This window comes from Spermophilus citellus (assembly GCF_964194105.1).
Source record: "Spermophilus citellus genome assembly, chromosome: 6".
In the NCBI taxonomy this organism is placed as follows: Eukaryota; Metazoa; Chordata; class Mammalia; order Rodentia; family Sciuridae; genus Spermophilus; species Spermophilus citellus.
In genome coordinates, this window is record NC_138187.1 from 158,531,837 (window position 1) to 158,545,218 (window position 13,382).

The 13,382-nt window shown below is 33.1% G+C and overlaps 1 protein-coding gene across 6 annotated transcripts in view; it reads right to left on the bottom strand.

The window, feature by feature from the left end:
- RABGAP1L (RAB GTPase activating protein 1 like) overlaps positions 1 to 13,382 on the bottom strand; it is a 647,569-nt gene that overhangs the window by 588,498 nt on the left and 45,689 nt on the right. For 5 of the 6 annotated variants that reach the window (XR_014022598.1, XM_081298894.1, XM_081298897.1 and 2 more), the window contains exons 2-5: positions 10,859 to 11,039; positions 9,180 to 9,366; positions 3,958 to 4,168; positions 2,651 to 2,825 (exon numbers count right to left, since the gene is read on the bottom strand). Coding sequence is in view for 5 of the 6 variants with exons in the window: in XM_081298894.1 (XP_081155020.1) it covers positions 2,651 to 2,825; positions 3,958 to 4,168; positions 9,180 to 9,366; positions 10,859 to 11,026 (741 nt within the window). In the remaining variant the exon portion in view is untranslated. The remainder of the gene's footprint in view (positions 1 to 2,650; positions 2,826 to 3,957; positions 4,169 to 9,179; positions 9,367 to 10,858; positions 11,040 to 13,382) is intronic. The other variant, XM_081298896.1, reaches the window with a different exon arrangement.

The window sequence follows — 13,382 nt, forward strand, 5'->3', positions numbered from 1 at the left end:
CTCATCTTCTTGCCTTTAACAGAAAAACCTCTGTAGATGTCATCCAGGGACTCTGGGGAGGAAAAAAAGGAAAATAAATCAGTGTCATTGCCACACAGTACATACTTAAGCAAAAGAATAACTGTCACATGGCTCCTAGGCTATCTAAGCCAATTGCTTGTACCCACCAGAAGGGACTTAACTACTGAAGACTACAGTTGTCCCTCTATTACAAAACAGGAAATTTCCAGGAACCAGATAACCAGTAATTAAATGGATTTGGATTAACTATAATTATTTTTTTAGGGAAGACAAGATGATGCTGATAGCTTCTATAAAAAACTTGAGTAAACCACAAAGGTAGGTGGAAGGCAAAATATGTGCCTCATAAATCCCTTTATAAACATAACTGAGGGGTCTGGGATTGTATCTCTTGCCTAGCATGTGTGAGGCACTAGGTTTGATACTCAGCACCACATAATAAATAAATAAAATAAAGGTACTGCATCCATCTACAACTAAAAACAATATTTAGAAAAAGAAAAAAAATAACTGAAAGACAAAAATTCACATTTTCTGTAATATTTAAGCAACAAGAAAGTTGTTACTGAAAATATATAACTCCTTAGAGTGAATGACTTTAACTTCAAACCCAGCTCTACTATTCATTCCCTTAGCCCGGGGATAAACAAAAGGTAACTACACAATTCATTATTCAAAACCACAACCCTTTTGAAAATATTGGCAATTGACCTAGACAGTAGGCATAAAGTAGGACTGCTCTAAATAAATATGTATGCCATGGATGTTATGAGTATCAAGTATGTGCTTGGCACATGCCTGGCATAAGCACTACATTTATATTGGGTTAGTCTTCATTTCAAAATGATATCTCACAATAAGGTTCTATGTGTATATATTTCTCCTTCAAACACTGTACATTACCTACCACCCATGGCCCACAGTATAACACTTTCAAAAATCTCATCTAAATATGGAAATCATGTACCAAATAAATGCTCTAGATATATAATAATACTCTTTATCATGATCAGTCTAAGAATTCCCCATTTTTTCCCACTGATTACCCACAGTCAGAGCTCTTAAAAAAAAGGGGGAAACACTTCTACAACTCAGAAACAAGTAGATACTATAATCCAAAAGAGAGTTTCATACCATCACAGTTATGGAAAATGCAGCAAGGTCCCTTTCAATTTCCTCCTATAGCAGCATTTCTATTTCTCCAAGCAGTAGGTTGTCCAGTTCTTCAAAGTTCATTTTCTTCAGATTGGGCTCCAGTGATCCAGAAACCACACAGGTGTATTAAATGACAGCTGCCAACATGAAATGCCAGGACTCTACCATCTGCTTCCCCACCTCTGTAGTGGAGTTTATAAGGATCAGAAACAGCCCCCCTCACTCACAAAACACACATGTATTCTTTCACACATTTTGAAGCATGCCTACTGTGTACCGGGCACACCAGCAACACACCTGTACTCATTTCACTTTCCTATCTATCACATCTCTTTGAGCAAGAAATGGAAATATACATAGATACCTAAGTGTCAGGATGAAATAGTATAAGGCCTATCTGAAAAACAAAACACAAAACTTGAACTTCTTATACAAAGCATAGGTTGTGGCAGAAAATTTATATATTTATGATCTAAATTATGTGTCTGTACATGTTTGTTTTAGTATAAAACAAACTGATGATCACCAGGGCATAAGAATTAACATATCCATTGTGCTTCTTATCAAAATTACATAGATCTACATTTCTATACATTCTAATTTTGTGACCAGAAATAAACTCTCAAAACTGTTATTACAATAGTTTGTGCATATTTCATGGTAGATGGGGGCTAGAAATAACTGTTGCTTTTGGCATTTTCTGACAATTGATATTTTCAAAATTGCCCATCCAATCCCATTTAAAAATGCCTTTGAAATTATTGCAAGTAATAAACTCCTAATAATACTTCTTTTAATTTGGGGGCAATTCAAGAGATGCAGCAAAGAATATTTCCCCACGTATTTTACAACCATTTGATTCTGAGCTATTTCTCCAACCTAAGAATATACAATAGTTAATTGTTATGAACTTACTGGCATCTTCAAAAGACTATAAGTTGATACCCCTGCTGTATGTGAGCATTTATATTTTTAATTAGGTTAGTTTTCCAGAGCAAAATACAGCCTCCAAGTGATAACAAATAATCACTAGTGAAAACCACAGAGATCTATGAAACAATATTAGTGCAATATCTAAGTGAAAGTAATTATGCAACTATGAGAGACACAGGTATTATTATAAGCACTTTTTTAAATCACATAGACCAATTTACTTGAGCAAAATGAAAGGTGAAAAACTATTCATCCTTTCTGAGCATAAGCAATTGCTACTGTGGTAGGGTTGTAGGACAATTTATCAAGTGGTATTTTTCTTTTATTCCTGCTAAATTGTGAAAGTGTCCTACCTAGAATTATCATTTTATTGTATAGATAAATCAGACTTAGCATTCAGTTCTATGCCATTATCAAGATAAATTTTGTCTTTAGAAGCAATCTCCAAATTTATATAATGTACTTATCAGGGAAATTAAGAATTCAAAAATACTACCCTAATTCCACTCTATAGCAAATTGCTATACTATATTATACTTACTGCCTCTTTAATTTCACAGGAAAAAACATGTATCTGAAATTCTTCTGAACCATGAGAACTCTCTGTAAATGCAAAGCAATTGCTCTCTGTTGTCCCATCGTGTCCACGCACACAGAACAACACTTTATAGATTGGGAAAGATGCTATCTCCACATTGCTGGATTGGTCTATGATTCTGCAGAAGAGTGATGAAAAATGAGATAAAATATGTTACTAGCAAGGAACAAAGACAGCTTTACTATATCAATGTACAACGTATAAACATAACTATCTTAAAATCACAAGAATAAATTGGTAATAATAATGTTAGAAAACAGAGTATCTATATATTCCTGCAAACCTTACACATAAACATATAAATTTTTCATCTTCTTTTGACAATTTCTTTGTTCTTATTTTCCAAAGATCTAACTCGTTTACTCCAAAGCAAAGCATGCATGGCTAGGTAAAATACTATCACTGGTTATCACTAGTTATAACATATACTAGAATAAAAGCACAGATCATCTTAGAAAATCCATTTCTTTTCAGAGCACTACCTTTATGTTCATCTAAGCCTCAAGTTACTGTTCAACTGAAAACTCTTTGCCCAGAAAAATGTCAGGAAATTTCAAACATAGACTCAACAATAGAACACAGAATGTAAAAGTAGTTTGAGGGATTTAGAAATAATTCTCTGATGTTCCCTACATACATCTTATGCCTTGGACTGATCTAAACATTCAAGACCATTTCAAAATCTCAAACAAAGAAACTAAAGGATGGGCTGAAGTAATACAGAGGTAACTGTCAGTAATCGTAATAGAGGTAGGTCACAACACTTAAGTCTTTGTCAAGGTAAAACTGAAACTAAATAATAACACTAAAATACATTTTGGCATTTTTAGGAGATACTGTGAAAATAATAATTTTTAAAACACTTTATAAAAATAATTTATAAGACACTTCTGAAAAACTCAAAGCATTTTAATCAATACTATGTAAAATTTTATAGCTATTACTTCAATACAAAGAACTTAGTCATCACTCTACTACTTTGAATGACTGTTAAAGGCTAAAGTCAGATTTTCTTGCTCCTGAAAAATAGAAAAATATAAATCTCAAGTATTTTACATGTCCTAAGGAAAATTTTGCAAATATCCCTTATCAACAGGAACACAGTGTAAGCCTAAATAATGTGTACTTTGCATGTCTACGGAGAATTAAGTGAATTCACAGTAAGTCCTACATTGAATTTATGATATAATACCCTCACAACACTCAAAAGACTTAGAACATGTCTAAAGAAAAAGAAAATTAAAGCTTACCTCACAGAACCGTCTGGAACATTTGGCACATACAGAGTAACAGGAAAGGGGTACTGACTGGACAATCTCATGGTTGCCATTGCCCGTAAAGCCTCCACTTCATTACGTGGGGAAGAAACCTTCATACATCCTAAGTAGGTCAGTTTGTTAAATAAAACACTATCTTCTTCAGATAGTCCAGTTGGAGAAGATGGTCTGGGTGTGGAAATTTCTGAAGGGTAAAAAAACAGAAACACTCCAAAGTCAATACAAAACAAGTATAATTTTGCCAAATGCTCAAAGAGAAATGAAATATATCAAACAAAATTTAGATAAATACTAACTGAAAGAAAGCTGCAATGACTATATCAGTAGAAAATAAATGGGCTTCATAACAAAGAAAATACACAGGGATAAAGAAAAAAATATTACATAATGATGAGTGAATTCACCTAGAAAATATAAAAATGAGTTATCCACCTAAAACAGAGCTTTAAAATACATGAAGTAAAAATTTATAGAACCAAATGAAGAAATAGACAAATCTATAATTATACTTGGACAATTCAAACTACTATAAAATAAAACATAGAAAAACTAAACAGAAAATCACCAAGGTATAGATGACTTAACAAGCATCTTGATCTAACAATTATAGAAAACCCAGAAACTACAGAACACACATTCTTTTCAAGTTTACATAATATATTCACCAAGATATATCAGGATAAACCCCAAATTTACAACTTTTATGAAAATGCAAAAGAAATAGAATAGTCAAAAACACTTTGAAAGAGAATACTGCCTGATTTTAAGGTTTACTATAAAGCTACAATAATCAAGACAGCACGAATTTTTAAAAAGGATAGACATATCAGGTAATGAAACAAAGCAGAAGATTTAGAAACAGCCTCACACACTTATGGCAATAGATTTTTATTTGTTCTTTTTAGATATACATGACAGTAGAGTGTGGCAACAGATTTCAAACAAAACACATTCACAAAGCCTGGTGGTCCACACTTATAATCCCAGCTATTCAGGAGGCTGAGAAAAGGATCACAAGTTTGAGGCCAGCCTCAATAACTTGGCAAGACCCTATCATATAAAGCAGCCACTCCACTCCTAGGTATTAATCCCGAGAAATCAAAGTGTATTTGTAAGACTTGTTCACAAATATTCATAGCAGCTTTACTGATTAGCCCAAAACTGGAAACTACCCAGAGACCTTTAACATAATAGATTCATAAAATGGATTACAACTCAACAATAAAAAAAACTTGATACATGCATCAACATTGATAAATTTCAAAATAATTATGCTCACCAAAAAAAAAACACAACAGATCAAAGTATCTACTATTTAATAAATTCATAACCTGGATTTTAAATAGATCCTAAATCATATACTGGAAATAGGAAATACATTAAACTAAATTTTTATAGTTTAACTACAAGAACATAAGTGTTTTCTAAAAGAAAGTTAAAGCTGAGCTATTGTTATATGCCAATATTTTTAATTTATGCATAGGTTCATTTTATTGGGTTGCAGAAAGGACTGATTTCTCATCCCACATCTGCTATAAAATAGCTGTATAAGCCTAAATAAGGCACTTAACTCCTCTGGTCCCCATCTACTGTATCAGCAGCATAAGAGAGTATAAATGCTTTTTATAGGGCATTATTCCATAGAAATCTAAGAGGTCCACCAAGGTGATTTAGTGAAGATGAAGGTCCTACATCCTGCCCCACATCCATTTCAAGCAGATATGTTGTAACTACTAGGTGTAGACGAAGCATTTTATTTGATCTGATTCCCAGGTTCAAAGTTTCCAATACTGATAATAATAACGATGATAAACATTTTACTAGGCACAATCAAATGTACCATAACTGTAACCTTCATGTAGACAAAATTCACTAGTAACTATCAGATTATGACTCATGGACATCCTGAGTTAAGCAGGCAAAGAGCAAAAATATTTTCAGTAAAGCCAACCTTATAGAAATGACAAAAATCACAAACAAATGTAAGGTGCTCAATTTCACCTAAATAAATAAGAATTCAGTACTAATCAAATCATATTCAATTGTCTCATCCATTCTTCAGTAGAATGATGACAAGAATAAAAAAGAAAGTGAGAGAAAAGACCCATCTTTATAATCAAATGGTATTTTAGCACATTTAAACCAGGAATAATTTGCTATTAAAGTTGAACCTAAGTAACCAGGGTATAAAAACACAAAATGAAAAAAAACAAGGTATCAAAATCCTTAAACAAAAGTTCTCATCAATATAGTTTTATAACTAACAAAAAAACACATTTAATGTTTAGTTTAGACCACCTCAGTCTCATTTCTAGGCAGTTTCTTGCCACTGAAGCTATCATTTCAAACCAACCATAATGCTATTGGCAAAAATGGTATTGATTTCAACTATGAAGATAGCAGAAATGTTCTTTTATTCAATATGTAAACCAAAAATACAGACTCAGAAAATAAATACAGAAAACTTACTGTAAAGCAAAGGAAATTTTTCTTACCAACAGATATATTCAGTAAAAGATACATTTTTTAAAATGTATTTGGGATAATGGGGATTGAGAATATAAAAAGATGCACAATAGATAGTCTCAGAATATACTTGGAAATAAGAATCATATATCTTCAGTCACTGAAAAGGCTAATTCATTCAAATAACTCATTAGTGTTACAATAAAAGGCAAAAGGCACTTCTTCCTTTCAAGGAATATATTAAAAAATAACTATATGAATACAGATTACCAGTATGCTTTGGGATTTTTAAGAAATTCAATGACAAAACAAAGTGCAACGAATAATACAATTTCCCATGTACCCTTAATCAAGAAAAAAGAATAATTTGTAATGTTTGTTCCTAATGTTAATTTTTGATAGTCATTTTATGTGTGTATGTTTATATCTATATGCACATATAAATATATATGCTGTTAAGTCCTCCTAAACTTAAATCTAGTCACAAGTATGTCTACACACTAAAATCTCTTAAGTCTTTCTCGCAAATCACTAAAACATATGCTGTTTAACAATATTTATGGTATCTTTCTCATTAAGAAGTTTAAATTTTTCTTTATTAAAATGCAACTATCTGGGCTGGGGTTGTGGTTCAGTGGTAGAGCACTTGTCTAGCATATGCAAGGCACTGGGTTCGATTCTCAGCACCACATATAGATAGGTAAGTAAAATAAACGTCCATGAACAACTAATAAAAACATTTTTAAAAATAAAATAAAATGCAACTATCTTTTCCTTTTCTGGTTTGACTTTTCCTACCTGATCCACACACACACACACAAAAAAAAAACTTCTCCATTATTCTTTTTATTATTGATTTTTTTAAATAAATGATAGCATAATGTTTTACAATTCATTATACAGCACAATTTTTCATACCTCTGGTTGTATATAAAGTATGTTCACACCAATTCGTGTCTTCATACATGTACTTTGGGTAATGATGTTCATCACATTCCACCATCATTGCTAACTCCCTGCCCCCTCCCTTCCCCTCCCACCCCTCTGCCCTATCTAGAGTTCATCTATTCCTCTCACACTCCCCCTCCCTACCCCACTATGAGTCAGTCACCTTATATTCCAATATTTTCTTCTTAGAAATTTGTCCCCCAACCCACACCCCATGATTGAACCCAGAAGGAACACACTAAGCACAAGCTCTAGTATGGTGCTACACCTCCTGGTCCACATTTTTTCCACTTTTAAATTTTTGATTCACTAGGAATAATTCGGGTATATAAACTAAAAACCTAATTTTATTTTAAGAGAAACAACTACTCCAACACCATTTATTGACTATCCATCATTTCCCCTACCAAATTGTGAGAATAATTCTGCCAATCTTTTTCTTTCTAATCATCAGATGTCATTTCTTTTTCCAGTCATCTTTCATGGGGTGAAGTCTCCAGCACAGGAATACTGAGAACAGGACAGCTAACACAGTGTCAAAGAGCTAATGCACTTTGTTCAGATGCATCTTAATGAGAATACATCTAATCTGAGGGATAAAATATATAACATGATTTTGATAGATATCATTTATCAAGTAAAGTAAATTTCCTTCTATTCTCAGTTTGACAAAAACTTTATGTATCTGATATACATAAAAGATCTTGATTTTTGTCTGCTACTTTTTCTATGTCTACTGATTTAATATTTCTCTTCTCAATATTTATGTGTAAATCACACTGACAGATTTTAGTGCTGAATCATCCTTGCCATAGTAGGCTTTGTGATTACATATATACATATCCCATCATACCCCACTGATTAGCAGTTTGGCCTATACTATATTTACCTTATACCAAGATTCAAAAAAGGGATCGCTAGTACCTTAAGCCAATTTGGATAATCCCATCCCCTCTGTCAAAGTGACTTATTGAGGAGTCTAAAGGTAAGGCCTACACCTGTCTTCCCTGATCACTAGAAAATGGTCAGTTGGTAAAATCAGAATGAGGTTCAGAACTTAGTCATTAGTAAAAGAATGAAATTTTTCTCTCTGCCACCTGGCATGAACAGATCACCTAACCCTACCTACCAATTTCTGCTAGTGGCCAAGGAGGGAAGTCAACTAAGGAGAAGGACAACATGAAGAAAACAGAGCTGAGTAGTTTACAAAAAATAAAAAATAAAAATAACCCCAGACTCAGATCAAACCACAGCTCTAGTGTTTAAGCCAGCTGAAGTTGGAGTCAGTTTAAGTTTTGTTTGTTTTTTCCCACCCCAAAGCATATTAACTTCAAAGCTGGTATTTATAGTACAAATCCTACTCACACATAGATGTATTTATTATTAAATACACCAATAAAGTTGATGTGCTATTTTACTTATAATTTTTACCATAATCAGCTTAAAATAAGAGTAGCCAAACTGAAGAAAATGGAATTTTCTAATACCCAAGAGTTCGATATTTGTTCAATATTTGCCCAATATTTGTTCATTAAGTACTAAGATCGACCATGTGTCAAATATTGGAGGGAAAATTAGGACCCAAATATACTCTTTATTGTGAAAGACTATTGAGAGCAGATTTCAAGGCAAATATATGAGCAAAAACCAAGGTGGAAATTCTCAACCAGAACAAAAAGCCCAGTGGTCCTGATCTTGTAAAACAAAACTGTTTGCTAATTTTCATTATCATTTTATTCTCTTTCCATTATGATTGGTTTCAAAGAGTTTAATTACAGTACCTGTGTTAGATGGATCCAAAATTAACTGAAGAGATGGTGTATTTGTTTGGCTGGCTGGAATATCTCCAAATGAATGGTCTGAAATCTCACTGGAACTTTGACAGTCAAGACTGCTTTGTCCCTTCTCAGAATCTCTCAAAATTTCTTCCATGGCTTTTTCCAGTTGTTCATCACCATTAGAAACTATCTATTAATTTAGCAAGATAACTGTTTCAATCTCATTATAGTTCTGAAGATTAATGTCATGAAAATCTTTAATTTCTAGATGGAATAAAAACAATCTAAATATTTAAAGATATATTTACTGAACAGTAAGAGTTAATACAGTTACACTTCATTGCACATAGATATATTAAAATCCTGAATAATAAAATCAAGTAAATAAGAGGCAGATTATTAGTTTCACAATTTCCAACTACATTTGACATAACATCTTATTTATAGAGGTTGCTTTTCCTTTCTTTTTAAGGAATACATCCTAAAAATCATATAATCTTAAATTTATGTGTTTTAAAGAAAAAACAGATAAATTTAAAAAGGACCTGCTACAAATATCATTTAAATGATCATCTCTCTTATCGTGGTATAAACATATTTTCAATTTCTTTACAAATTGTTTGCTAGCTGCCAAAAGGAACTGCTAATTTCCTTAAATTTGACTTTATCTTCTTTTTAAAAGCAGGTGAGGCAAAAAGCTCAAATAAATAAGTATCTTAAACACACAACGCTAAAAATACAGAAACCTAAAAGTAAAACCATGATCATTTGAATAAGCTAATAAAACAACATGTTCTTTAGGGCTGCAGTTATAGCTCAGTGGCAGAGCGCTTGCCCAGCATGTGTGAAGCACTGGGTTCAATCCTCAGCACTACATAAAAATAAATAAGATAAATATATAAAAAGTATAATAACATTATTTTTTAAAAAACTATATGTTCTTTACATAATATAAATGAATATTTAATAATCTCATTTTTACAAGTTATTTTATTGAGCTGATATGTTAATACACTTTTGATGCCATACTTACTACTAAAAGTCATAAATAATAAATAGCACTTTTGGCTATTTTCTATTCCTGTTTCTAAAGGACAATTATACAATTTTAATGTACATACACCTGGGTTTATCACTTCCTTTTCTCTGACTTAAAAAAGTCAATCCGAAAATGACAAAAAGGACTATGAAAAAGTTAACTGCTAAAAATGTAAAACACACTTTTAGAATGAATATTCACAAGTCAACTATTAAATCACCTACCAGAATGTTACCAGCTCCTTTAAAACATGAAATACAGGGGAAAAAAGCCTCTAAAGAAAAACATGACTTTCATGTAATTAAGTTCTAAAACCCATAAGAGAAACAAAAACAACCAGATAAATTAATGTAAGATTTAACCATTAAGTTTAACTTGCCAATCACCCCTTCTCTTTTATTTTTCCTTCTATTTCCTCCTCCTAAAATTCCAAATGAAAGGATAAAAATAATCTGGACCAAAATACTTTTAAAATCCCCAAACCAAATAATTAGTCTCTGGATAAATCAAACCTTGACTTTTATTCTCAAGGTCTTTTATTCTCAAGGTCTACACTTGCGAAAAACCTTAGATCTTTATAATCTCCTGAGAGCTTCAAAAAATGATAATTTTAAATACTGCCATATTAGAAAAGAAAAAATACCTTCAGTTGAGGTTTCTCATCATCTTTTGTAGAAGTATCATCTGTGTGCTGAGGAACCAAAACAAATTCTTCACTGTTCAGTGTAGCCACAGAATCAGATGACCCACTAACCTTCTGTAGTGAAGCTCTGACCTCCATTTCAATTCTGAGAACTTCTCTTTCCCACATTCACCTGGCCAAACTACAGGGATCAAAAAATAAACAACAACAAAACCCAATGATTAAAAACTTGAGCTAAATAAAAACATTAACTAATAAAGCTTTAAAAAATGGCACATGTGAAGAAAAATCCTGCTAATTATCTCAAGATTAGGAATATTACTACCTTCTTAGACTGGACCTCATAATGGAAATGTACTCTCTTTTCTGAGTTTCCAGATAAAAGAACCACCACATTGTTCCCTGTAAAACATACAAACTACCCACATCTCAACTAAAAATATTTACCTGTATTTATTTAACTCTTATTTCTCTCAGACTTTTTTAAAAATATTTTTTCTAAATATGTTTTTTAGTTGTAGATGGATACCTTTATTTTTTTATGTTGTGCTGAAGATAGAACCCAGTGCCTTCCACATGTGAGGCGAGCACTCTACCACTGAGCTACAGCCCCAGCCCTAGACTGTTTTTTTAATAGAGCAAATAATTAAACATGATACTAGAAACACCTACACATTCTCTCTCTCTCTCTCTCTCTCTCTCTCTCTCTCTCTCTCTCTCTCACACACACACACACACACACACACACACACACACACACTTCAGCTGGGCACAATGGTATATGCCTGCAGTCCCAGCTACTTGGGAGGCTGAGGTAGTAGGATCACTTGAGCTCAGGAATCTGAGACCAGCTTGGACAACATAGCAAGACCCAAAAATAGAAAATCATTTTGATTACTTTATAAACTCCAAATGCTTTTTAAAATGCTATGTCCTCAAGACCAAATACTGTACTTTTAACTGAGGTTAACTAATATAGAATTCAATACCCTAAGTCATGTATCTCTTCTTTTCCAAACACATAGACCCTTACCAGTACTTAACAGTAAACACATAAAAAAGGAAGGCTTTCATATTACACTTACGTAGCAAACAATGTTTCAGTAATCAAATACAGAGTAACCCTGTTTTCTTGATAAATCCCTACTTTATCCTGGTAGAAACAACACTCTTTGATCTCCAGAAGTTCAAATACTCACACAACTAATTCTGAATGAAGATATATACTATGTAGCAGAGATTGCTCAGCCCTGGAGTGATATGAGCGAACAAGGAGGGGTAGCCTGCCATCCTAAAGCTTAACTAGTGAGCAAAAAGAGGCAATTCGGGGGCGGGGGGGGGGGGGGATATGACTGAGAAACTGTAGGGAGTGTAGGGATAACTTTTTAAAGAAAGATAGTAGAAACAATTCTCTGAGCAAACTGTATGAGCAAAAACCTGGAAAACAAAAAATAACTAAATATTAAACAATACGTACAGTAACCAAATGGGTAATGTGAAAAGAAGGCTACGCTGAAAAACTACCGGACCCTGTAAATCAAGAGAAGTCCATGCATAAAATCCCCTCAGAAATATTCTCTTTTTCTCTTTCCAATTTTGGGTTCTTTTCATTGCCACATATAAATGTGGCTGCAATATTCTATTTTGCCATTAGATGACACTATTACTCTTGGCAAAATAATAATTTCCTTCCCATTTCAAGTTACACTTTTAAAACTTACTCTCCAACTTTATCAAAAATCAAAGTTCAGGGTTAGGGTTGTAGCTCACTGGTTGAACACTTGCCTCGCATGCATGGGGCACTGGGTTCGATCCTCAGCACCACATAAAAAAACAAACAAATAAGTAAATAAAACAAAGATATTGTGTCCATCAAAAACTAAAAAAAAAAGTTTAAAAAATCAAAGTTACCAAGAATATCAAAGTAAAGAAAAAAGACACTCAAGGCTAGTATAATTATCTAGCCATCATTTATCTCTATTAATGCATATGAATATCCTTCCTTTTTAAAACCCTTCAAGTGCATTCATCTGTCTTCTAAGGGTTTTGCCCACTTTGCATGTTATATGTTTACAAAATTGCAACATGTAAGGTTGAGGATGTGACTCAAGTGGTAGCGCGCTGGCCTGGCATGCGTGCAGCACGGGTTCAATCCTCAGCACCACATAAATATAAATAAATAAAGGTATTGTGTCCATCTACAACCAAAAAAAAGTATTTAAAAAAAAAAAAGGCTGTCAAGAGTAGTACAGTTTTCATATAGTAGGTGTGAGAAAAGAAACCTAGGTGAAGAAAGTATAAAGAATCTGAAGCTGATAATCATTTCCCAAGCAGTACAGAACCATAAAATAAAAGAAAGGGGAGAAAGTAGAGAAAAAGACTTTTTTGAAACAACTCTAGGGGGAAAGAGGGTAATACAAGTAGTGATTACAGTGAAAGGATGATCTTAAAAGCAATAAAAGGGGGCTGGGGATGTGGCTCAAGCGGGTAGCGCGCTCGCCTGGCATGCGTGCAGCCTGGGTTC